Genomic DNA, 20,194 nt, shown 5'->3' with positions numbered 1-20,194 from the left:
CCTTATATTTATGACCCCCCCCCCTAGTTTTGGACTCCCCACAAGTGAAAACATCTTCTCTATGTCTACCCTATCAAACCCTTTCATAATTTTAAAGACCTCTATTAGGTCACCCCTCAGCCTTCACTTTCCTAGAGAAAAGAGCCCCAGCCTGTTCAGTCTTTCCTGAAAGTATAACCTCTCGGTTCTGCTTTCATCCTTGTAAATATTTTTCACACCTTCTATGTTGCTTCTGTATCCTTTTTATAATCTGTAGACCAGAACTGTTCACAGTACTCCAAGTGTGGTCTAACCAATGTTCTATACAAGTTTAACATAACTTCTCTGCATTTCAATTCTATCCCTCTAGCAATGAAACAGAGTGTTTTTTTTTTAAATGGCCTTATTAACTGGTGTTGCTACTTTTAGTGATTTGTGTATCTATACCCCAAGATCCATTTGCTCCTCCACTCCATTTAGACTAGAGGAAGTTTCAAAAATTCCTTTACAGACAGTGAGTAGAATATGGCATTATCTGCCTCAAGCTGTTATTGACCCAGAGTTTTAATAGTAATTAGATAGTTGCTTGAGAAATAGCAATATTGAAGACCATAGGGAGAGAGTGGGAGAAGATTAGGTGACTCATAGAACCATAGAAATTTACAGCACAGAAGGAAGCCATTTCTTGTCTGCGCTGGCAGACAAAGAGCTATCCAGCTTAATCCCACTTTCCAGCGCTTGGTCCGTAGCCTTGTAGGTTACGGCACATCAAATGCACATCCAAGTACTTTTTAAAATGTGGTGACGGTTTCTGCCTCGACCACTCTTTCAGGCAGTGAGTTCCAGACCCCCACCACCCTCTCTGGGTGAAATTTTTTTCCCTAAAATCCCTTGTGTGTCAGCTATGGCTCAGTGGGTAGCACACTCGCCTTTTGAGTCAGAAGGTTGTGGGTTCAAGTTCCACTACAGGGACATAAGTCTAGGCTGATTCTCCAGGGCAGTGCTGAGGGAGTGCTGCACTGTCAAAGGTGCCGTCTTTCAGATGAGACGTTAAACCAAGGTCCAGTCTGCTCTCTCAGGTGGAGCAGAGGAGTTATCCCCGGTGTCCTGGCCAATATTTATCTCTGAATCAACATAACAAAAACAGATTATCTGGTCATTATCACGTTGCTGTTTATGGAAGGTTGTTGTGCGCAAATTGGCTGCCGCATTTCCCACATTACACCAGTGACTACACTCCAAAAGTACTTAATTGGTTGTAAAGCGCTTTGTGACGTCCGGTGGTCATGAAAGGTGCTATATAAATACGTCTTTCTTTCTTTTCTCTAAACCTCCTACCAATTACTTTAAATCTATGCCCCCTGGTTGTTGACCCTTCTGCTAAGGGAAACATCCACTCTATCTAGACCCCTCATAATTTTATACACCTCAACAAGGTCACCCCTCAGCCTCCTCTGTTCCAAAGAAAACAATCCCAGCCTATCCAATCTTTGGATTGGGGATTCAAAGTCAAAACTGGAGCAGATTTGATGGGCTGAATGGTCTGCTTCTGCGATGTGTTTTATGACTCGAATGATTCCAGAGCACCAAATTGAACTGCCTAAAATGCATAGAAATCTTCAACAGAAATTTCCAATCTCCGCAATTAAAAGTTAATTGCGCAAATGCAGTCAGATCAATGTTGTGGATCAATGCCAGTGGCCCAAGGTCCATTCCCTGCTCAAAACTCATTTCAATATCTGGAGGTCACAACAAGGATGTAAACACTAATGGCTTACATGAGATGTGTCTTCAGCATTTATTAGGAAATTTGTGGGTGACCTGTTGTGTTTTTTTTTAACTATTTTAGTTATTTATGTGGGATAACTTAATTCCTCACTCTGCTCCTCTTCCAGGTTGAAGTTCTGCCAAACAATCTTTTTTTTTCTGCTGAACTTCCCATGTGGAGTTGGTCCCAGTTTCAGTTATAACTTGCTTTCATCATTTTATCTAAACTCAACACAGTATGACCTCACCCTGGACTTTCAACTCTCATGTCAGCTTGTCATAGTGGTACCACTCGCATATCTCGAGTCAAAAAGTTGTTGGTTGAGACCTACTCCAGGATTTGAGCACGTAATCTAGGCTGACACTTCGGTGCAGTATTGAGGGAGTGCTGCATTGTCAGAGATATTGTTTTTGAGATAAACGAGGTCCTGCCTGCCCCAAGTTCACATAAAGGATCACATGGCACGGAGAAGAGGAGTTGTCCCAGTGACCTGGTCAACACTTATCCCTCAACCAAAACAATAAGTAACCCTCTATCTCGTTTGCTATTTGTGGGACCTTGCTAGGTGCAAATTGGTTGCCATGCTTGCCCTATATAATAAATGACTATAGTTCAAAACTAATTCATTGATTCTGAAGCATTTTGGGACGTGCTCAAGATATGAAATACGAGGAGAGTGAGGACGGAGAGCGAGGGGAGGGCGGAGAGCGAGGAGAGAGAGCGAGCGAGGAGAGCGAGCGAGCGAGCGAGGCAGCGAAGAAGACGAGAAGTTGCGTGTAGAGGGAGGAGCAGGAGAGTGTGTGTGCGCGTGTGTGAGGGAGGGGGAGCGAGGGAGCGCGCAAGAACACAAAAACAAGGGATGCAAGGAGAAAAGAACAGTAGAGGGGAGGGGAATGGAGATACTGTGTTTGGTGACTCGAATAGCACAGGATTGGACTATTAGAATCAAGATTTTAACAGCACAGAAAGTACCTCACAGCCCACTGCACCTATGCTCACTATGAAAGTGATATGTACATATTCCCATCCTCATCTACTTCCCTTTCAAAAGCTATTATTGATTCTGCTCCCACCACTATTTGTGGTAGGGCATTCCATGTCCTAACAACTGTGTGTGTGGAAACAAACATCCTTCGAACCTCTCCCTTTATCCTTTCGGAGATGATCCTAAATTTGTGCCCTCTGGTTAGCAATTCATCTAATGGGTGGAAATTGGGGAAAAAATTATTTACCTTATCAAAACCTACAATTTTGAACACCTCTATGAGATCTCTTAACTTTCTTTGCCGTGCTGAAAAGAGAACCAGTTTCTCCTCATAACTAAAGCATCTGATCCCTGGTACATCTTAGTGAATCTCTCTGCACCCTTTCCACGGCCTTATGTAATGCTCCTAAAACTGCAGCCTAATCAATGATTTGCATAGATTTAGCATTCTCTCATTGATTTTGTACTCCATGTACATATTTGTAAAACCTACGTTCCTCTAGTTTTTAAAAAAAAAGTTAACCTTAACTATTCAGCACACTTTTAAAGATCTGCATATCTGAATCTTTGTCTGTCTTGGTCTGTTATGTACTCAGAATGAGAAAAGCCCATCAGGTCCATACACGCTTGCTCTACTTCTTACTGGGTTCATCCCTGTATCACCACCTTTTCTTCATCCCCCACCTCCTTGGAAAGGCAAAATTCAATAAATCTCTTTTTAAAAAATTCCTCTCAGCCCTCAAAGGTAATCAGACAAGCCCAATCAAGCCATAACCTGTTGGGTTATTGCCCAAAATATTATTTTCCTTCTACTATGATCTTGTAGATTTCCAAAAAATGTATCTACATCCTCTAAAGGATTGGCAGGGGTCAGTCCTCACTATCAGCTGTGCAACACTGTTCCATAAATTAATCATCCTCTGATCAAAATAAAGCTTCCGCACATCCAACTAGATTCCCTGCTTTCTCAATTTAAATAGTTAGCCCCTAGTTCCATTTGGCCACATTGCCGCAAACAATCTATCCACTTGAATAATATTGATTCCCGTAATAATTTCAAAGACCCGAAACAGATTCTCTCTTTGTTTATACATTACTAGTGAATCCAAAACCAGAGCACAATATCGATCTCCATAACTCAATATCATCATAGGCAGTCCCTCGAAATCGAGAACGACTTGCTTCCACTCCAAAAGTGAGTTCACAGGTGGCTGAACAGTCCAATACTGGAATTACAGTCTCTGTCACAGAAGGTTGAAGGAAAGGGTGGGTGGGGAGTCTGTTTGCCGCACGCTCCTTCCGCTGCCTACGCTTGTTTTCTGCATGCTCTCGGCGACAAGACTCGAGGTGCTCAGCGCCCTCCAGGATGCTCTTCCTCCACTTAGCGCGGTCTTTGGCCAGGAACTCCCAGGTGTCGATCAGGATGTTGCATTTTATCAAGGAGACTTTGAGGGTGTCCTTAAAACGTTTCCTCTGCCCACCTGGGGCTTGCTTGCCGTGTAGGAGTTCCGAGTAGAGTGCTTGCTTTGGGAGTCTCGTGTCGGGCATGCGAACAACGTGACCCGCCCAACAGAGCTGGTCGAGTGTGGTCAGTGCTTCGATGCGGAGGATGTTGGCCTGATCGAGAACATGGGCGTTAGTGCGTCTGTCCTCCCAGGGGATTTGCAGGATCTTGTGGAGGCATCGCTGGTGGTATTTCGCCAGCGATTTGAGGTGTCTACTGTATATGGTCCACGTCTCTGCGCCATACAGGAGGGCGGGTATCACTACAGCCCTGTAGACCATAAAGCTTGGTGGCAGATTTGAGGGCCTGATCTTTGAACACTGTCTTCCTCAGGCGGCCGAAGGCTGCGCTGGCGCACTGGAGGTGGTGTCGAACAGACTCCCGAGGTATGGAAAGTGGTCCACATTGTCCAGGGCCGCGCCGTGGATCTTGATGACTCAATATACCAATGTGGGGGATCATGTGATGCCCTTGTCTGTATCTTCTCTGGAGTCAACATGTCCAAGGTATGGGAGCAAAATGTTACATGGTACTCAAAATGAGGACTCACCAAAGCCTTATATAATTATTATTGTGGCCCTAGTTTTGTACTGAACAGTGCGGGCATTACAGCCCAGGACCCCTTTTGTTTTGGCCACAGCTGCTCAACAGGAGCTTGAACCTTTATAGAGTGGTCAATGCCACTCTCAAGTCACCCTTTTCATTATCTTTGACCTACCCACCCATGTTACATTTGATACTTCAATGAACACTCATCTACAAAGAAGGATATCTGCCAATCTTGGGCTCACTTCCCTAATCTATCTATATCCAGTCATAATCTATAATTTAATTCCTTTTCTAAGAACTTGACTCGACTACACACGTTAGTATAATTTGTGAATTTAATAACTGCACTATTTATACTTGGCTCCAATTTGCTAATAAATATAAAATAAATTTTAACATATACTCCGTCTCCATATTTTTCCTCCAAAAATGATCTCATATTTCTCCATATTAAACTTCACATCAATTTGGCCAGCCTACTACCCTGTGTTCCCTTGTCATCACTGTTAGTGACACTCCCTACTTTTGTGTTGACTGCAAACAGTGTTACTGTGCCCATCCAAATCATATATACTTTATAGCAATACTCACGAGCTGCCCTTGTTTTCAAAGCAACCCCGTAAAATAAATCAGATAAGGTCTTAGTACAGACCAGGGATTGAACTAATGGCCTTCCTGGACGGTATGGTTCAGTACAACACTACCACAAGCCATCAGGAGAAGCAGAGATTCAGATCGATTTAATTGCTGGTAGTATAAATGCCATTAACCAGCGTCATACTAGTACTACAAACACATACCCTGTTGTATCTCCTTCAAAACTTTAAAACAGACACTACAGTTTAAAAACAAGTGTCATAACACTATCGCTGTAGTCACTTCTCCCAACATACATGAGTTATTGGTCGTTGGATAGTAACAGAAGTGGGAACCCTGAATGATTTTCCGTCTCCAACCAACAAGCACAGAAACTACGAGCGGAGATCAGCCCATTTGCCAGACTGCAGAGAAAACCCCGAGGACCTTCCTGGTCAGCATGTCTCAGCTACTCAGTGGATAAACTCACGGAGCCATCAGGGGAACATTTTTACAGCAGGATCAGGCCCAGTTTAATTACTCAAATTTTAAATTGTTAGGAAGCACTTTTTCTTTCAGCTAATAAATATTAGCCTTCCAGATCATACAGTCGACTGAGTGTCCTACAGTTAGCAGCTAAACTGTTTTTTAATCTCCTTTCTCTCAGCAAAAAAAACCCAGAACTACAAAAAGAAAAGCTCCTTTTGGCCATTTCAAGCTCAAAGACGTTAATAGTCAGGAACACAATTACCATGGCTTCAGTCATCTTTCTTCTCCTGTTTATAATTTATGTGGCAGTGCTAAATATTTCAAAGGGTTGCTAAAGAACAAGGGAGTCCTTTCACAGTCTGAAATGGAGAGCAAAGCCTATCCCGCAAGATTAAATGCATAGCAGAATTTGGGAATTCCACAAGAGATCTTTTTAAAAAAAAGACCACTCCCTCTTTTCTTCCTCTATTGTTCTCACCAGCTCAGCTACCAAAATGTCCTGTTATCTCATTTAAGGCTAAATACAGGGAAGGTTAAATAGCATTATCTGATCACTCTGAATCTAGAAGTTGCTCTCATTTTGCATTTTGTTTTAAAAAAGTAGAACCTATCAGCATTCTTCAATTTTTTTTACTTGGTGCCTGATGCTTAGAAAAATTTATCACTTTAAAAATAAAGTCCATTTAGCTAAAAAAAAATGATGGCACCACATGGTTACTGCACCTGCTAACTGGAGTTCACAGGGATCTCAGCAACAGTACTAACAATGGCTTGGCACTCTTACCTTGAAGCTGCTTGAATCGGCCTTCCAGCTGATTATAATTGTATGGCATCTGAGCAGGAAAGCCAGCAGATAATGGTCCCGATATGCTGGATGCCCTCTGAATTTCCATTTGGTAGCAATAAATTAAAGTGCAATACAGTAAAAAAAGGAGGAAACTAATCCTCCCGTAAACTCAATCAGCCACAACTCCTTACAGAAAGGCTGACCACCGTCCCTGTAACTAGCTAACAAACAAGCTGCTTAAATAGACAGAAATCCAGCACAACCCAGCAGTATAGGTTGATGGTATAAAAAGGCATCAGCCATAGATCAGCAGCATGTTGTTTTATTGATTGTCTGGCTTCCACTCCGCTAGTCTCCAGACTATTTTAACCAGCAGCTCTGAATTTCAAATGGAATGACTGAACGGCACACCCACCAAGCACAAGCCCACAGCTAATCTTCCTTCTTTCTGAAGCCAATAAGCACACCTTCACATTACTCCAGTCTGCAGTGTAATTTAATCAGTAGGCAGTCACAGTTTGGATGATGTCACTATTAACATAAGGGCAGCATGGAGTGGGAATGTACCACTTGCAAAAAAATAAAGAGGGGTTTACAAAAGGTATGCAAAAAAATAAAGTTAAAAAAATTCAACCAACAGTTAGAAAAACAGTTGGTCTTTGTGCACATGCTAGATTAAATAAAACCTTCAAGTTTCCTCTTTTTAAAAAACAAGTGTGCATTTTTTTCCTACAAAAACAAACAATAAAGTACTTCCTGTAATGGTCCCTCCTTAAACAAAACTGGTAGCATTACAATCTCTTGTTTAAGTGCCTCATGTAACGGAAAAGTCTCAGATTTCCATCACATGGGAAGGAGGAAGAATTTCCTTTCAGTTGCATTCCACACACAATATAATATTGCAAACATGTCAACACTACTATTAAACTTCTGGAATCAGTTAAAAGTGGGATTACACACAGTGAAAATTGATAATTGATAAATTCTTAACCCTTATAATACTGACAGTTATTTTAAATTTTCAGAAACAAAGTAGTGCTTTCGACATTGCTTTAGCTTTTTTGGGGCTCTATGCAAAATGTGGCAGCGTGTAAATCGTGATTGGCAGAATGCAGTGGCCAGTACCCCAATCATTATAAATCATAAACAACAACCTGAGGAAACATTACATTTAAGGCTCTTAAGATCTATTTGCTTCCAAACAAAACAAATCAGCCTTCATTTATTCCTTCTCCATAAATTAGTTCCCTGCCTCTCTTTACACATTACTCCCATTTCCTAGTCATGTTTTTTTTTTAGATCCATCCATCCTATCTCCACACAAAAAATCTACCCATGATTTTGTGTACGATGACAGGAAAGTGAATGGGAAAACAATAATAAAATACAGTATTTATGGAATATTCTTATATTATTTTCTGAAGACTTCTTACATCAGTCCGCAAGCATTTAAAAGTGGGTCCAGTTGACTTTCACATCTGGAATCTGGGTTGAAATCCAGCCCAGAGCGATAGGATGAGAATCTTGCATCTCTGTGGTAGAAAAGCCCCACATAAAATTAGTTCTGGCCAATCACCATTCAATTCTTTGTGGGTATGAGCAGAACATAAAACTATCCCTAAATAGGAACTAATTGGACATCTTACTCAGAAATTGCTTTCACATTGCATGCAACCAATGCTCGCCCCGCTGGTTCCCGAAGTGTGGGATTCGCACAGCAGGCTGCAAACCAAATTTAGGACTATTGAGATTCAATGAAACCGGTTGCCAGGAAGACTGGTTTATAGAATGGATCTTGCACAATGTAAAAGCAACTAAAGAAATCGCAGGGTGACTTGTGTGGGAAATGGAAAATGTGACCTTGGCGCAACAGGGCATGTTCTTCTGAGATAGGGATTGTGGCACATTGCTGAGCCAGAGCAGAAAAAGCTTCACTTTACATCCAAGCTAGCAGTCCATTCTCCAGCATTAGCACCCCTCATCCCGTGAACAAAAGTTCACACAAACAAAAATGTATCCTTATTTTAAAAAGGTGCAAACTCAAACAGAATATAAATAATCACATCTGCTGCAGCAATTTACAATCCAAACAAAATGCAGGTAAATCAAAATAAGTTGACGGCTTTGCAACAGTTCTCATTAAGAGAACCTATTGTTAAGACTGTAAATATTTGATGCATATGCAGTAAAGAAGGAACTTCTTTCACATCTTTGGGACATCCTAAAGTGCTTCACAACCAATTAATGACTTTAAAATAATATGTGGTCACTGTTTTGTCGAAAAATGTAGCAGCCAATTTGCATATAGTAAAACCCTCCAGGTGGCAACCGAGATGAATGACCAGTTACTCTGCTTTGCTGATTTAGATTGAGAGATAAACGTTGGTAAGAATGTGGGGAGAACACCACTGTTCTTGGAATAGTGTCATGGAATCTTTTGTGTCTAAGTGAACAGGCAGACACGGCCTTGGTTTAATACATATGAAAGACAGCTCCAACGGCAATGTAGCACCCCCTCAGTACTGATTCCTGGGATTGGGGGGAGGGGGGGGGGAAGGGATTGTCCTACAAGGAGAGATTAAGTAAAATAGGCCTATATTCTCGAGAATTTAGAAGAATGAGGGGTGATATTGAAACATACAACATTCTTACAGGGCTCGACAGGGTAGATGCAGGAAGGAGGTTTCCCCTGGCTGGGGAGTCTAGAACCAGGGGTCAAAGTCTCAGAATAAGGGATCGGCCATTTAGGACTGAGATGGAGAAATTTCTTCACTCAGAGGATGGTGACTCTTTGGCATACTCTACTCCACAGAGCTGTGGAGGCTCAGTCATTCAGTATATTCAAGACAGAGATCGACACATCTTTGGATTTTAAGGGAATCAAGGGATATGGAGATAGTGCAGAAAAGTGGATTGAGGTAGATCAGTCATGATCTTATTGAATGGTGGAACAGGCTTGAGGAGTCGAATGGCCTACTCCTGCTCCTATTTCTTATGTACTGAACTGAAGTGTCGACCTAGATTACATGTTTAAAGCCTGAACTCTTGGCCTTTGGATTCAGAGGCAAGAGTGCTGTCATTTGGCGACACCATTTCATAAATCAAAGGATAAAAGAAAGAACTTGCATTGATATAGCATCTTTCACGATGTCCGGATGTCCCAAAATGCTTTACAGCCATTGAAGTACTTTTAAAAGCAGGACCCGTTGCCTTCTGGTGGACGTCTCACTTGCTCATTAAAAGAGCAGTTTAAAATTCCAACCCACGGGAAGGTAGTGGGATCACAGTTGGTAAGTCGCTGCAGCCATTTTAACTGCTCACCTGTTCTGTTTCCAGTTAAAATTTGTCTTCTATTGCCTTAATTTGAGCTCAGTATTGTAAGAGCAGATTGAGTATGGCAATTTTTCGCCCAACTGTTCTGGCTATCAGTGAATGTTTATTAAAACTGCGCATACAGGCAGGCACACAAGAACAATTATGCACAACAGAAGATGCATATGTAGTTAGAACAGATGAGAGAAAATGAGTGTGCATAAGCAGAGAAAATTGTTGGGATGGAAAAGGCAAACTTTTCTACATTACACCTAGCAGACTGACTAGACCAAGTCTGCAGAGTAAAAGTTACATCTATACCCAGTTTTCAGAGAATATCACTCAACTTATTTTTTCAGTAGTATAGTTGAGACATTTTGGAGAAACTCTAACAAAGCACAACTGCTTCTGCACTGGCTTTAGTGGGGTATCTCCAGACAGATGGGTCTCATTCAGCCAGCAACAATTCCAAAGTAAAACTTGCCAAATGTGCTGAGTCCGTGGCAAGAGGTGCATTTTCACTACTGCCAACGGCTACAGGGACTGGTTTTACTTGATATACACAGCTGCTGGCCTTAATTAATTTGGCAAGTTTACCTAGGGATTGCTGCCAGCTACGCAAGACCTATGTGTGTGGAGCTGGAGGTCTTAGCACTAAACGTTACTTAATTACTTCTGTAGTTAATATTTTACACCATGTGATATCCATGCATGTTGCTACTTCATTACTATAAATACTGGCAGAGTTTCAAAGGCAGAAAGTATGCATGGATACATGTTCATTATAACTACAAAACGTTTCCAACTACTCAACATTTAACCTTGACAGCGAGTGTGTCAGTAGGCTATTTAGTCATGACAGGTACCACTGCCTAGTTCAATCTTGTGTCCAAACACACAGATACTTACCAGTCACTGGTTGTCTATCAGGAGTGGGATCCCCGACTCATTATTTCCCTTCCCTGCCTTGAAGCACTGAATCAGTTTCAGTACCTCACTACGGTCATAATTGAGATCTGCTAACTAGCACATGACAAACATGAAACATTGCATATGCATTTTTTTTAAACTTTGGAATCCCATTTTGTATTTCATTTTCTTCCACTTCGCCCATTCTACATACCAAATGTACGACAACCTTTGTAAAACTGCTCCACCAAGAGGTGCACAAGTGGTCTGGTCTGGTCAAATGCCTCAGCTTAAAAATTAACCATTTTAGAATCATAGGGGTTAAGTTTCGGGCTGCGCCTCGAATGGCGCAGCCCCGACATCGACGCCCATTTTTCGTGCCCAAAAGCTCATCAAAAACTTATGGAGGAATTCTCGGTCTCCCTGCAGGTTCCTCGGCGCGGCGCGCAGAGATCGCGCCGATTCTGAAAGTGCAGGGGGGCGGGACTAACTCAGATCCGAGGACGTCGTGCCGGCAGCCCTGCGCGTGCGCGTTGGAGCACGCTCGGATGCGCAGTAGGTTACAAACCTTGGCACTCGGCCATTTTTAAAGGAACTTTTTGATTTGTTTCGTGGAGTTCTGGAAAGGCTTAGGATTGAATCTTGATGATTTTTTGTGCCTGAAGGAGTGCTTTTAGCAGCACTGTTGAAGAAATCACCTGCTGAAATCAGTGAGTGCTGCTTTTTGCTGCTAAACTTCCAGAACAAGTGCTGCATAGGTGCATGCAAAATAAGGACGGTGTGTTTTGGAAAAATAAAAATATCAATTCAATACAGCAATGGAACAATGTCCACCAAGAACAAAGAATTTCTTGCATGAGGAAGGGGAGATATTAGTTAACGTCAGTGAGCAGAGATGGCAGGAGCTGGACACCAGCAACGGAGGTCGCATAAAAGTGCCACCCAAAGAAAAGAAGAAACGCTGGAACCAAGTTGCAGAACATTACTGCGCAGTGGTGCATACCATGCGATCTGGAAGCCAGTGTAAAAGGAAATGGCACGACCTTGGTCAAGTAGTTAGTGTAAGTAATAGTTGCATTTTTTAATGTAATCGTAATTGTAATGTGACTATCTGTATGTCCAACCCTGCAGAAAGACGCACTCTGTAAAAAGTTATATTTTACTCTTTGCAGAAGAAATTGGCCCACAACAAAAGAGAATCAACTTGAACAGGAGGAGGCACGTCCAATCTGTATCCACTGACACCTTTGAAACAGAGGGTAGCTGCTATGATGAGTCGTACATGGAGAAAAGCAATCAGTACAGCACAAGCTGGGCTCGCACGTGAGGAAGAGGGCAAGTCCTGAAAATGCATCGTGGCCCTTCAAATCAACCTGCTGCCTGGCCTGCTATGTGTGAGAGTACTCATGCCACCCATCCTGCCCCCTCTGCTGTTAAACATTTGACTGTTCTGATATATTTTGCAGAACATGATGATGATGATGATGATGATGATGATGCCAACCCTGAAGATCCTGAACAAGAACCAGATGCGGACGATCCAGACTGGATGCTGGCGGCGATGACATGAAATGGCTACAGGAGACACCTTCCAAATTAATGTTTATGAGCCCACATTAAGGGGCATCAGAGTTTCAACCCCTTGCATAGGTTCTGGTTCCCCCTTCCATGATTTTGATTATGATGTTTCGGGTCCCAGTGGTGCTGCTGATGTAATCCAGCAGTTTACAGCCAGTGCCCCACCATCCGAGCCTGCGCCTCCCCACTCGCATAGTTTCTGGTTCCACCTTCCATGGTTTTGATTCTGACGTTGCTGGTCCCAGTGGTGCTGGTGATATAATGGAGCAGTTTACACCCACTCACCTACCATCCCAGCCCACGGCTCGCACTCGAGTGGTGCCGGATGCAAGACCCAGGGCCGCACCATCCCAGCCCGCGCCTCCCATTCTACTGCTGCCGTCTGGAACACCGAGCGTCCCACCGTCCCAGCCCGCGCCTCCCAGTGTAGTGGTGCCGCGAGGCAGACCCAGGCAGAGGAGAAGGAGATTGGAGACACGCTCTCCTGAGATATAGCGTGCAACAGATGCAGCTCAGGTTGTGGCATTGGGTATGGAGACCAATGAGCTTACCCGATCACTCATCGGCAGAGTCAGTGCAGTGGGTGAAGAGGTGACGGTACTGACGGGAGAAATAGCAGGAATGACACGGAAAATTAGGGAGGGAATGTCCGAGGGAGTGCAATCGACGGCACAGGCCGTCAGGGAGGGCATGCAAGTAATGGCACAGGCTATCAGGGAGGGCATGCAAGTGATGGAGGTAGCTGCTGCAGTAAGGGCACACAGCCCCGCCAATCAAATGACACCCCCATGAAGAAGTGAACATTCACTGAGATATGGATGAGAGATGGTTGCAGCCTTTCTTTGCTGTTTTTGTTCTTGTTCTTGATGTAGCTGTAGTAGCGTTTCAAATAGAAATTGTTTTGTAAGTTTTGTAACTTTACAAGTTTATAAGTGATCTTAAAGTTTTTAAGTGATCTTCAAGAGTCATATTAAAAAGTAAAGTTTGATACAATATTTTATTACAGTGACGTTAACTTTTCAATAAAATATTTTTTCATTAAAACTGAATCATATTCCACTAACACAACACAACATAGGAACAACTCCAAAAAATAAACATGTCCATGCGCAACAGTGGTCGCAGAGCCCTCAGGCATCAGTAATTGAAGTGTTCACGGATGAGCTGCTGGTGCAGGGCTCGAGCAATCGTTAAAGGAGCACGATGGACGGCCCTCCTCCGACCTCGTGCTCCGGCATCAGGCACTTGCATGCTTTCCTGATCGTCGTCATCATCCTCATCCTGCTCTTTCAAATTACTACCATCAGGCACTGGCCCCTCATGTGGGTCTTCTGGTTCCTGCTGCCACATGATGGCTAAGTTATGCAACATGCAGCACACAACAGTGAAGTGACCGACAATCTGAGGAGAGTACTGCAAGTGGCCTCCGGAATGGTTCAGGCATTGGAAACGCTGTTTCAAGATGCCAATGGTCCTCTCTATGATGCTGTGCGTCGCAATGTGCGCCATGTTGTATTGACGATCAGCTTCCATCTGTGTCATGCGTAGGGGTGTCATGAGCCAGGTGGCCAGGCTGTACCCTTTGTCTCCCAGTAGCCAGCTCTGCCCTTCTGGCTGTTGATGAAACATGTCAGATATAACGTTGTCGCGTAGGATGAACACATCATGAGTGCTGCCAGGGTATCTCGCATCGACTGACATGATGCGCTGCTTGTCGTCACACACGAGCTGCACATTGATGGAAACCTTTTCTATTCCTGGACTGCTCAGAATCCTCCACAGGTGCTCGCAAGGCCATGTGGGTACAATCAATGCAGCCCTGTACCTTTGGGAAGCCAGCAATCCTGAAGAAGCCCACAGCCCTGTCATGGATCGCTTGTGCGGTCATTGGGTACTTGAAGTCATTCCTCCGCGCATACAGTGCAGCCGTGACCTGGTAAACACAGGCTTGTATTGCACTTTGAGAGATGGAGCACACATCTCCAGTTGTCGCCTGAAACGATCCCGAGGCATAGAAGGCAAGTGCAGCTGTTACCTTCACTACAACAGACAAGGCAGTCAGCGTTCTGCTTCTGGGCTGCAAATCTGCTCTCAGCATATCACAGATCTCAATGACAACTTCTCTGCGGAAACGCAGCCTTTTGACACAATCAGCCTCGCTCACGCGCCTGGCTCAATATTGCTGACGTGGGTAAGGTCTCCTGCCCCTCAGCCTACGGGCTATGACGTTCCTGGTGCGGTGAGCTCGAATCAATTCTCTCCTATGCAGTGAATTGCTGGTAAACCATTGCATAATCCGTGGTGTTGATAATGCAGTACCCATACTTGAATTACAAATTTAACTTTTAAACTGGTTGGCTGTCTGGCTGGCTCTCCCTTCCGGTTTTTGCACGCCTACCTTGTCTCCTGGCCGAACGGCCTGCAGCCTATAAAAATAAATTCACAGCTGTGGAGGCTGCTGCGTTGCCGGTGTGTGTGGCCCCAACCGTGTCCCTCCCCTTTCTCCTGGCCGAATGGCCTCCGCCTCCTCCGCAGCTCGAAGGCTGCTTGCTGCCTCTTCACCTGCCGTTGAGCCACTGACGCCGCCTGTCTCCTGGCCGAATGGCCTCAGCCTGCTCCGCAACTCGAAGGCTGTTTGCTGCCTCTTTGCCTGCCGTCGAGCCACTGACGCCTCCCCATCTCCAACATGAAAGGTCTGCCTGAAGCACCGTAGCTCGAAGGCTGCCGCTGCTTCACACAGGTAGGAATATTCAATATTTTTTATTTGCTTTATTTATAATGTTTTATTCAGGATGGCTCTTTATTTGTATAAGTGAGACTGTTGAATGCTTGTAAAATGTAATTACTTCCCTTCCCCCCCGCCGTCACCCCCCCACCCGTTCCCTACGCCTGATTTCTAAAGTATAGGCAAGGCTTTTCTGAGCGTACAAAAATCTGCACTTACTCCATTCTAAGTTAGTTTGGAATAAGTTTTTACTGCCTATACTTGCAAAACAGGCACAAGTGGCCGGACACGCCACCTTTTGTAAAAAAAAACTGTTCCAAACTGAAGCTGTTCCAACTAACTAGAACTGGAGGAAACTAAATGCCGAGAATTGCAATTTCTAAGATACTCCATTCTAAACTAGTTGCTCCAAAAAAAAATCAGGCTGAAACTTGACCCCATAGAATAGTACAGCACAGAAGCAGGCCATTCCGCCCATCAAGTCTGCAACAGCTCTTTTGAAGAGCAATCCAGTTAGTCCCACTTCCCAGCTCTTTCCCATATCCCTGCAATGTTTTCTCTTTCAAGTATTTATTCAATTCCCCTTTGAAAGCTACTACTGAATCTGTATCGACCACTCTATCAGGCAGTGCATTGCAAATCCTAACCACTCGTTGCATAAAAATGTTTTTCCTCATGTCACCTCTGGTTCTTTTGCCAATCATCTTTAATCTGTGCCCTCTGGTTAAGGATCCTTCAGCCATTGGCAACAGTTTTTCCTGATTTACTCTATCTAAATCCTTCATGATTTTAAACCTCTATCAAATCTCGTCATTCTATCCACGCAATTGTAAACCTTCATCCCTGGAAACATTCTAGCAAATCTCTTCTGTATCCTCGCTAAAATCTTCACATCCTTTCTGAAGTGGGGTGCCCCGAATTGGACACAATACTCCAGCTGGGGCTGAACTAATATATATATATTATTTTTACTATTTTATATAATATAAAATATATTATTTCCTCTAATTAGCATGATTGTGATAAATGACAAGTTAATGTTCAAGTACAAACATGTGGCTCCAAGGATAGATAGTTCAACAATTTGCATTTATATAGCACCTTTAATGCCGTAAAATGCACCGAAGTGCTTCACAGAGACATCATTTGATGAATATTGACACTGAGCCAAAGAAGGAGACACTCCGACAGGTGACCAAAAACTTAGTCAAATAATGGGTTTTAAGGAGCTTCTTAAAGGAGGAGAAATGTAGAGGTGGAGAGCTTTAGGGAGCAAATTCTAGACCTTAGGACGAGCTGGCTGAAGGCATGGCTGCCAATGGTGGGGCAAAGGAAGTGGGAGCTGCGAGGCTCAAATTGGAGGAACAAAGAGTTCTCAAAAGGGTGTAGGTCTGCAGAGGTTACAGAGATAGGGAGCAGTAAGGCCATGGAGGGATCGGAATACAAGGTTGAGAATTTTTAAATCAGGCATTGCTGAACCTGAAGCCAATTTAGGTCAGCAAGCACACGGGTGATGGGACTTTATGCGATTTAGGATATGGGCAGCAGAGTTTGGAATGAGCTTAAGTTTATGCAAGATGGGAGCCGGCCAGGAGAACATTGGAATAGTTGAATTTGGAGGGAACAAAAGTTCATAAAGAGTGCATAAGCGATGGGTTCCTTGAGCAGTATGTAACGGAACCAACCAGGAGGCAGGCTATCTTAGATCTGGTCCTGTGTAATGAGACAGGATTAATAAACAATCTCCTAGTAAAGGATCTCCTCGGAATGAGTGATCATAGCATGGTTGAATTTCAAATTCAGTTGGAGGGTGAGAAAGTTGGATCTCAAACCAGCGTACAAAGCTTAAATAAAGTTCATCAGGGGAGGGCAGCAGCAGCCAAGTTCATGGCACCGTGGGTGGCTCTGCTGTACAGGAGGGCAGGAAAAAAGTGGGAGAGCTATAGTGATAGGGAATTCAATTGTAAGGGGAAATAGATAGGCATTTCTGCGGCCGCAACCGAGACTCCAGGATGGTATGTTGCCTCCCTGGTGGTGCAAGGGTCAAGGATATCTCGGAGCGGGTGCACATTCTGAAAAGGGAGGGTGAACAGCTAGTTGTCGTGGTGCACATAGGTAAAAAATGGGATGGGGTCCTACGAGACGAATTTAGGGAGCTAGGAGCTGAATCAAAAAGTAGGACCTCAAAAGTAGTAATCTCAGGATTGTTACCAGTGCCACATGCTAGTCAGAGTAGGAATCGCAGGATAGCTCAGATGAATACGTGGCTTGAGCAGTGGTGCAGAAGGGAGGGATTCAAATTCCTGGGGCATTGGAACCGGTTCTGGGGGAGGTGGGACCAGGACAAACCGGACGGTCTGCACCTGGGCAGGACCGGAACCAATGTCCTAGGAGGAGTGTTTGCTAGTGCTGTTGGGGAGAAGTTAAACTAATATAGCAGGGGGATGGGAACCCATGCAGGGAGGCAGAGGGAAACAAGAGGGAGACAGAGGCAAAAGATAGAAAGGAGAATAGTAAAAGTGGAGGGCAGAGAATCCCAAGGCAAAAAACAAAAAGGGCCACGTTACAGCAAAATTCTAAAAGGGGAAAGGTGTGTTAAAAAGACAAGCCTGAAGACTCTGTACCTCAATGCAAGGAGTATTCGGAATAAGGTGGACGAATTAACTGCGCAGATAGCAGTTAATGGATATGATGTAATTGGCATCACAGAGACATGGCTCCAGGGTGACCAAGGCTGGGAACTCAACATCCAGGAGTATTCAACATTTAGGAAGGATAGACAGAGAGGAAAAGGAGGCGGGGTGGCGTTGCTGGCTAAAGAGGAAATTAATGCAATAGTAAGGAAAGACATTGGCTTGGATGATGTGCAATTGGTATGGGTGGAGCTGCGGAATACCAAAGGGCAGAAAACGCTGGTGGGAGTTGTGTACAGGCCACCAAACAGTAGTAGTGAGGTTGGGGACAGCATCAAACAAGAAATAAGGGATGTGTGCAATAAAGGTACAGCAGTTACCATGGGCGACTTTAATTTACATATAGATTGGGCTAACCTAACTGGTAGCAATGCGGTGGAGGAGGATTTCCTGGAGTGTATTTGGGATGGTTTTCTTGACCAATATGTCGAGGAACCAACGAGAGAGCTGGCCATCCTAGACTGGGTGATGTGGAATGAGAAGGGACTAATTAGCAATCTTGTTGTGCGTGGCCCCTTGGGGAAGAGTGACCATAATATGGTAGAATTCTTTATTAAGATGAAATGTGACAGTTAATTCAGAAATTAGGGTCCTAAACGTAAGGAAAGCTAACTTCGACAGCATGAGGCGCAAATTGGCTAGAATAGACTGGCAAATGATACTTAAAGGGTTGACGGTGGATAGGCAATGGCAAACATTTATAGATCATATGGATGAACTTCAACAGTTGTACATCCCTGTCTGGAGTAAAAATAAAACAGGGAAGATGGCTCAACCATGCCTAACAAGGGAAATTAAGGATAGTGTTAGATCCAAGGAAGAGGCATATAAATTGGCCAGAAAAAACAGCAAACCTGAGGACTGGGAGAAATTTAGAATTCAGCAGAGGAGGACAAAGGGTTTAATTAGGAGGGGGGAAATAGAGTACGAGAGGAAGCTTGCCGGGAACATAAAAACTGACTGCAAAAGCTTCTATAGATATGTGAAGAGAAAAAGATTAGTGAAGACAAATGTAGGTCCCTTGCAGTCGGACTCAGGTGAATTTATAATGGGGAACAAAGAAATGGCAGACCAATTGAACAAATACTTTGGTTCTGTCTTCACGAAGGAAGACACAAATGACCTTCCGGATGTACTAGGGGACAGTGGATCTAGTGAGAAGGAGGAACTGAAGGATATCCTTCTTAGGCGGGAAATTGTGTTAGGAAAATTGATGGGATTGAAGGCCGATAAATCCCCGGGGCCTGATTGTCTGCATCCCAGATTACTTGAGGAGGTAACCCTAGAAATAGTGAATGCATTGGTGATCATTTTCCAACAGTCTATCGACTCTGGATCAGTTCCTATGGACTAGACGGTAGCAAATGTAACACCACTTTTTAAAAAAGGAGGGCGAGAGAAAACAGGTAATTATAGACCGGTTAGTCTGACATCAGTAGTGGGGAAAATGTTGGAATCAATTATTAAGGATGAAATAGCAGCGCATTTGGAAAGCAGTGACAGGATCAGTCCAAGTCAGCATGGATTTGTGAAAGGGAAATCATGCTTAACAAATCTTTTGGAATTTTTTGAGGATGTTTAGAGTGGACAAGGGAGAACCAGTGGATGTGGTGTATTTGGACTTTCAAAAGGCCTTTGACAAGGTTCCACATAAGAGATTGGTGTGCAAAATCAAAGCACATGGTATTGGGGGTAATGCACTGGCATGGATAGAGAATTGGTTGGCAGACAGGAAGCAGAGAGTCGGGATAAACGGGTCCTTTTCGGAATGGGAGGCAGTGATTAGTGGAGTGCCGCAGGGCTCAGTGCTGGAACCCCAGCTCTTTACATTATACATTAATGATTTGGATGAAGGAATTGAGTGTAACATCTCCAAGTTTGCAGATGACACGAAACTGGGTGGCGGTGTGAGCTGTGACGAGGACGCTAAGAGGCTGCAGGGTGATTTGGACAGGTTAGGTGAGTGGGCAAATGCATGGCAGATGCAGTATAATGTGGATAAATGTGAGATTATCCACTTTGGTGGTAAAAACACGAAGGCAGAATATTATCTGAATGGTGGCAGATTAGGAAAAGGGGAGGTGCAACGAGACCTGGGTGTCATGGTTCATCAGTCATTCAAAGTTGGCATGCAGGTACAGCAGGCGATGAAGGCGGCAAATGGCATGTTGGCCTTCATAGCTAGGGCATTTGAGTATAGGAGCAGGGAGGTCTTACTGCAGTTGTACAGGGTTTTGGTGAGGCCTCACCTGGAATATTGTGTTCAGTTTTGGTCTCCTAATCTGAGGAAGGATGCTCTTGCTATTGAGGGAGTGCAGCGAAGGTTCACCAGATTGATTC

The 20,194-nt window shown here is 43.9% G+C and overlaps 1 protein-coding gene across 4 annotated transcripts in view; it reads right to left on the bottom strand.

Moving 5' to 3' along the window:
* sptbn1 (spectrin, beta, non-erythrocytic 1) overlaps positions 1 to 20,194 on the bottom strand; it is a 343,630-nt gene that overhangs the window by 171,595 nt on the left and 151,841 nt on the right. Inside the window, exon 1 of one of the 4 annotated variants that reach the window (XM_070889551.1) lies at positions 6,635 to 7,083. The exons of the other annotated variants lie outside the window; for them this stretch is intronic. Within the exon in view, the coding sequence (XP_070745652.1) occupies positions 6,635 to 6,743 (109 nt within the window). The 5' untranslated portion in view covers positions 6,744 to 7,083. Of the gene's footprint in view, positions 1 to 6,634; positions 7,084 to 20,194 lie in introns of those variants that run through there. 4 annotated transcript variants of the gene reach the window in all.

The sequence above is a fragment of the Pristiophorus japonicus genome, chromosome 9 (genome assembly GCF_044704955.1).
Source record: "Pristiophorus japonicus isolate sPriJap1 chromosome 9, sPriJap1.hap1, whole genome shotgun sequence".
Taxonomy (NCBI): Eukaryota; Metazoa; Chordata; class Chondrichthyes; family Pristiophoridae; genus Pristiophorus; species Pristiophorus japonicus.
Note: the sequence above shows the minus strand (reverse complement) of the source record. Positions and strands in the feature narration are given on the sequence as shown.